This window comes from Numenius arquata, chromosome 23 (assembly GCF_964106895.1).
Source record: "Numenius arquata chromosome 23, bNumArq3.hap1.1, whole genome shotgun sequence".
Classification (NCBI taxonomy): Eukaryota; Metazoa; Chordata; class Aves; order Charadriiformes; family Scolopacidae; genus Numenius; species Numenius arquata.
Genome location: NC_133598.1, coordinates 1,496,563 through 1,501,585, shown reverse-complemented (window position 1 = coordinate 1,501,585; position 5,023 = coordinate 1,496,563). Strand labels below are relative to the sequence as shown.

The 5,023-nt window shown below is 47.7% G+C and overlaps 1 protein-coding gene across 2 annotated transcripts; it reads left to right on the top strand.

Moving 5' to 3' along the window:
* Positions 1-365: 365 nt before the first annotated feature.
* LOC141474821 (olfactory receptor 6F1-like) lies at positions 366-4,636 on the top strand. 2 transcript variants are annotated; one of them, XM_074162900.1, is made up of 2 exons: positions 366-374; positions 3,713-4,636. In XM_074162900.1, the coding sequence occupies exons 1-2, from the start codon at positions 366-368 to the stop codon at positions 4,634-4,636; spliced, it is 933 nt and encodes a 310-aa protein (XP_074019001.1). The 2 variants fall into 2 exon arrangements, with proteins under 2 accessions (XP_074019001.1, XP_074019000.1); XM_074162899.1 differs by lacking the exon at positions 366-374 and adding an exon at positions 2,305-2,394 and having other exon boundaries at positions 3,692-4,636.
* The last annotated feature ends 387 nt before the right edge of the window (positions 4,637-5,023 follow it).

The following is a 5,023-nucleotide window of genomic DNA, read 5'->3' as shown; positions in this document are numbered from 1 at the left end:
GCAGATGAAGTTGCTAAGCTATATTTGAGAAGTCATGGCAGTCCAGTGAAGTTCCTGCTGACTGGAAAACAGTAAACATAACCCCTATTTTTAAAAAGGGAAAAAAGAAGACCCAGGGAACCACAGGAGAGTCAGTCTCACCTCTGCGCCCAGCAAGATCATGGAGAAGATCCTCCTGGAAGCTCTGCTAAGGCACATGGAAAATAAGGAGGCGACTGGTGACAGCCAGCATGGCTTCACTAAAGACAAATCATGTCTGACAAATTTGGTGGCCTTCTACACTGGGATTACAGCATTGCAGGATAAGGGAAGAGCAACTAATATAACCTTCATGGACTTGTGCAAAGCATTTGACACTGTCCTGCATGACCCTGGTCCCTACATTGGAGAGACGTACATTTGACAGCTGGGTGAGTTGGTGGATGAATTGGCTGGATGGCTGCACTCAAAGAGCTGCAGTCAATGGCTCGACGTCCAAGTGGCAACCTGTGACGAGTGGTGTTCCTCAGGGTCAGTACTGGGACCAGTGCTGTTTAACATCTTTGTTGGTGACATAGACAGTGGGACAGAGTGCAGCCTTGGCGAGTTTGACAACGACACGAAGCTGTGTGGCACGGCCGACATGCTGGAGGGAAGGGATGCCATCCAGAGGGACCTGCACAGGCTTGAGAGGTGGGCCTGTGCAAACCTCATGAAATTCAACCAAGCCAAGTGCAAGGTCCTGCACATGGGATGGGACAATCCCAAGCACAAATATGGCCTGGGCAGAGAATGGATTGAGAGCAGCCCTGAGGAGAAGGACTTGGAGGTGTTGGTAGATGAGAGGCTCAACATAAGCTGGCAATGTGCACTCACAGCCCAGAAAGCCAACTGCATCCTGGGCTGCATTGAAAGAAATATGGCCAGAGGGTTGAGGGAGGTGATTCTACCCCTCTACTCCACTCTCGTGAGGCCCCACCTGGAGTACTACATCCAGCTCTGGAGCTCCCAATATAATAAGGACATGGACCTGTTAGGGTGAGTCCAGAGGAGGGCCACAAAGATGATCAGAGGGCTGGAGCACCTCTCCTGTTAGGACAGGCTGAGGGGGGGGGGGGGGCTGTTCAGCCTGGAGAAGAGAAGGTTCCAGGAAGACCTTATAGCAGCCTTCTAGTATTTAAAGAGGGCCTACAGGAGAGATGGGGAAGGAGTTTTACAAGGGTATGTAATGATATGATGAGGGGTCATGATTTCAAATTGAAAGAGGGGATATTTAGATTAGATATTAGGAAGAAATGTGGTGAGGCACTGTGAGGTTGGTGAGGCACTGGAACAGGATTTCCAGAGAAGTTGTGGATTCCCCATCCCTGGAAGTGTTCAAGGCCAGGTTAGTTGGGACTTTGAGCAATCTGGTCTAGTGGAAAGTGTCCATGCCTATGGCAGGAACTAGATGATCTTTACGGTCCCTTTCAACTCTAACCATTCTATGGCTCTATGACTCTGATTCTGTGATCTTTACTTATATCTTCACTTCAGTGAAGACTGAAGACTTAAGCATTAACTGCAGTTCGAGGCTATGAAATGAGGCAAGTGAGTCCCCTACCTTGCTCCCTCTGCATTCATGTGTCATAGCTGTCTTTAGTTATCTCCCACCCTGGAGGTTTCAAGATCACATTAGCCTCTAGCACCAAATACCTGACACTTCCAGTCTCTTGTGACATGGATATTTCAGACATCTCCTGCATGTCAGCAAATAGCTACACAAGACAGCACCGAGTTCCTGAGAATGTTACATACTGCAGATGCAGGCAGGAGGCAAACACCTAGTCTGACATAATCTTTAGAGAATTGTGTTGCTGTTCTTTAATTGGCTTGTGTGAAGAGAGACAGTCACACATCTGCAACAGTTCCATGGGACCCCCCAGAGATCAAATTCCCTGTAGTACACAGAGGGAAAACAGAAAACTCTCTCCTCGGTGTGGCCAGTTTGAGCTTCAGTGTGTTAATGAGGTGGGTGTGGGGACATTATTATGCTCACGATGTTGGTGACTGTCTGATGTCTGCACTCACTATATGAAGGTAAACTGGAGAGACTTTACTCTGTGTGTGTGCTTGTTTTCTTCTCTCTTTGTGGACGTGCAGTGGTGGTTGTGAGGGGGAAAGAACATTAGGAGCACAAGCCGTCAGTACCTACCGGGTGGATGGAGAGGAAGGTCAAGCAGTTGTGTACAGCTTGAAGTGAGTTGACACGGTGAGAGCTGTTCAGCCACGCTTCTCCTGACATCACTGCACCCAGACCTCCTCCAATAAATCAACCTCTTTCCAATGTTCTTCCTCAGCCAAGGCAACCATGGCTTCATCTGGAGGATGGTGCATGAGGAGATGTCATTTGGATCATTTCCACTGGCTGAGCTGGTGAGTGAAGCCTGCCCAAGACCTCTAGCGTAGACTCCCAATGCCTTGCATGTTTAAGGAGAGGCAGATTAAGGGGGATTTCTCTACTCTTTAGGCATATGAGTTTTCTGGTATGTAAATTCCTAAGGAGGAAGAAAGGAGAGAAAGGGATCCTTCAGATGGTGGTTCAGCTCCATCTATCTTAGATACCCACCTGAGGATGAGATGGGTTCTCCCCTAGAGAACTGATCAAGAATCGTCCCTTGTCTGCAGGGACGGCATAGATTATACCCTGCATTTTGGCTGGCTTCTTAGAAGAGGTACCTTGGATGGGATTCAACTCAGAGGATTCAACCACTAAGGCATGGATACCTCTGCCCAAGTTGAGCTGTCCAAGTTATCCATCTGAGCTTCTTGGTAGACTCCTGGCCTAATCCTCAGAGACAGCCTGGCACTTCTAGAGGGGTTTTAGCCATGTATAAAAGGTGAGGTGAGCAATGTCTCCCTAGTGCCTTTTCTCTGTACATTGAGAAAGAAGGAGGGAGCTAAGAGTATTTCACTGTAGGTCTTTCAGCTTGGTCAGCAGAAATCCTTCCTCTGACTCTGAGATGGCAAAATTTTAAAAAGATGAGTCTTGTCCCTAGTAGCTGTGCTGAGAAGCAGACATCAGTGGAAGTAATGGAGGTATTTGCAAAATATTCCTGTGCTGAGACTTGGAAGAAAGCAAATATATGAGACCACGAGTCCTTCAGGAATAACTGTCATACTGGCCTGCTGCCCTGTGCTGCTGCCATCTCATCAGAAAGCATTGTGATAAACTCATCTAGCAGAGGTGAGAAAATCTCTTCCAGTGCCACATTATCACAACAATTTTCTGATCCCTCAGTCTCATTTGCTGATATCACAGCAAATGCTCTAAAGAGCACAAGTATCTTATTCCCTTCCTCACTGCCACAGCTTTTCACACAGCTGGGGACCCTCAGCTGCCGTCCATAGTTTTCTAAACTATGGGATTTTCATATCACAGAAGTGATTGCATTCACCATGTTCTAAAGGAGATGGCTGCGCTTGATCTGATAAATAATTCTCCAGGTTCATTTGATGGTGTATGCATGGTCTCCAGGGTCAGATCTACTTGTCCAAACATGTTTCTGCAGTAAAGGATTTCCCTGACAATTTTAACTTAGGGTAGATGCTGTTTTCCCACACTCTGCAACAACCACTTTTTCAGGAATGATGGCTTTGTTTCACTACTAGTGGCATCTGAAGGAACAGCCCAGGCATGCAGACTCTCACAAAAACTTTCCTGTCTTTGTAGATGAACCTCACCTCTTGGGAGAACATGGCAAATGGGACAAGTGTGGAAGAATTCATCCTTCTTGGCTTCCCAGGAACATGGCATTTTCGGGTCTCCCTTGTGGTGGTGTTTGCACTGACATACTCTCTGACAGTAACAGGCAATGCATCCATCATAGCCCTCGTGTGGACAAACAAGAACCTCCATACCCCAATGTACTTTTTCCTCTGTAATCTCTCCTTTCTGGAGATCTGGTACACTACGGGTGTTGTTCCCAAAGCCATAGGAGTCATGCTGGGAACTAGCAAGACCATCTCCTTCAATGTCTGCATCCTCCAGTTGTTCTTTCTTCTCTCTTTAGGCTCAACTGAATGTTTTCTCCTGTCTGTCATGGCCTATGACCGCTACTTAGCCATATGCTACCCCTTGAGATACAGCTCCATCATGAGCAGTGTCCTCTCTGCTCAGCTGGTACTCAGCTCCTGGCTGGGAGGCTTTCTGGCCATCTCGCTGCTGGCCTTTCTGACATCCAGGCTGACGTTCTGTGGGCCAGATGTCATCAATCATTTCCTCTGTGATATAGATTCCTGTCTTGTGCTCTCTTGCAGTGACACGTGGCCCGTGGAGCTAGCAACATTCTTAGTTTCCATAATCATTGTGGTGGCCTCCTGTGTGGTCACCCTGGTCTCCTACGTGTACATCATCTCTTCCATGCTGAGAATCAAGTCAGCCCATAGCCAGAAAAAGGCATTTTCCACTTGCTCTGCCCATCTCAGTGTCATCACGATCTGGTATGGCTCCATCATCTTCCTGTATGTCAAGCCATCGGCCCAGAACTCCCTGAATCTGAACAAACTCGTGAATACTTTTAACACAGTTGTAACTCCTTTGTTGAACCCCTTCATTTACACACTCAGGAACAAAGAAGTGAAGCAAGCTCTGGGGCAGGTCTTCCAGAAAAAGTGAAGTGACTTTTCAAAGGGCGTCAGTGGGAGAAAACAGATTCATCCCCTCCCTCCCATGACTTCTACCCTGCAGAACTTCCTCACCAAAGTGTAGCTGCACCTGGGCATGACAGGTAGTGAGAAGCCACCAGTTCCCCACCAAGCTCATCTCACTCACCTTACAGCCATCTCAGGCTTGCCTGAGCCTCGATTCTAATGCTCCCACCTCCCCCTGTTCACTCCTGGGTAAACTCAGAATGTCTCACAGTGCTCTAAAGACCAGCACTTGGAAAGGGTCACAAGCCCCATCCAGAAACAGTTCTCCAACAGACCACTGGAGGAGTGGTCCTCACACAAGTTTTTGTAATCCAGTTTGCCAAGTGCTTCATTCTGTCAGGGATGCACCTGA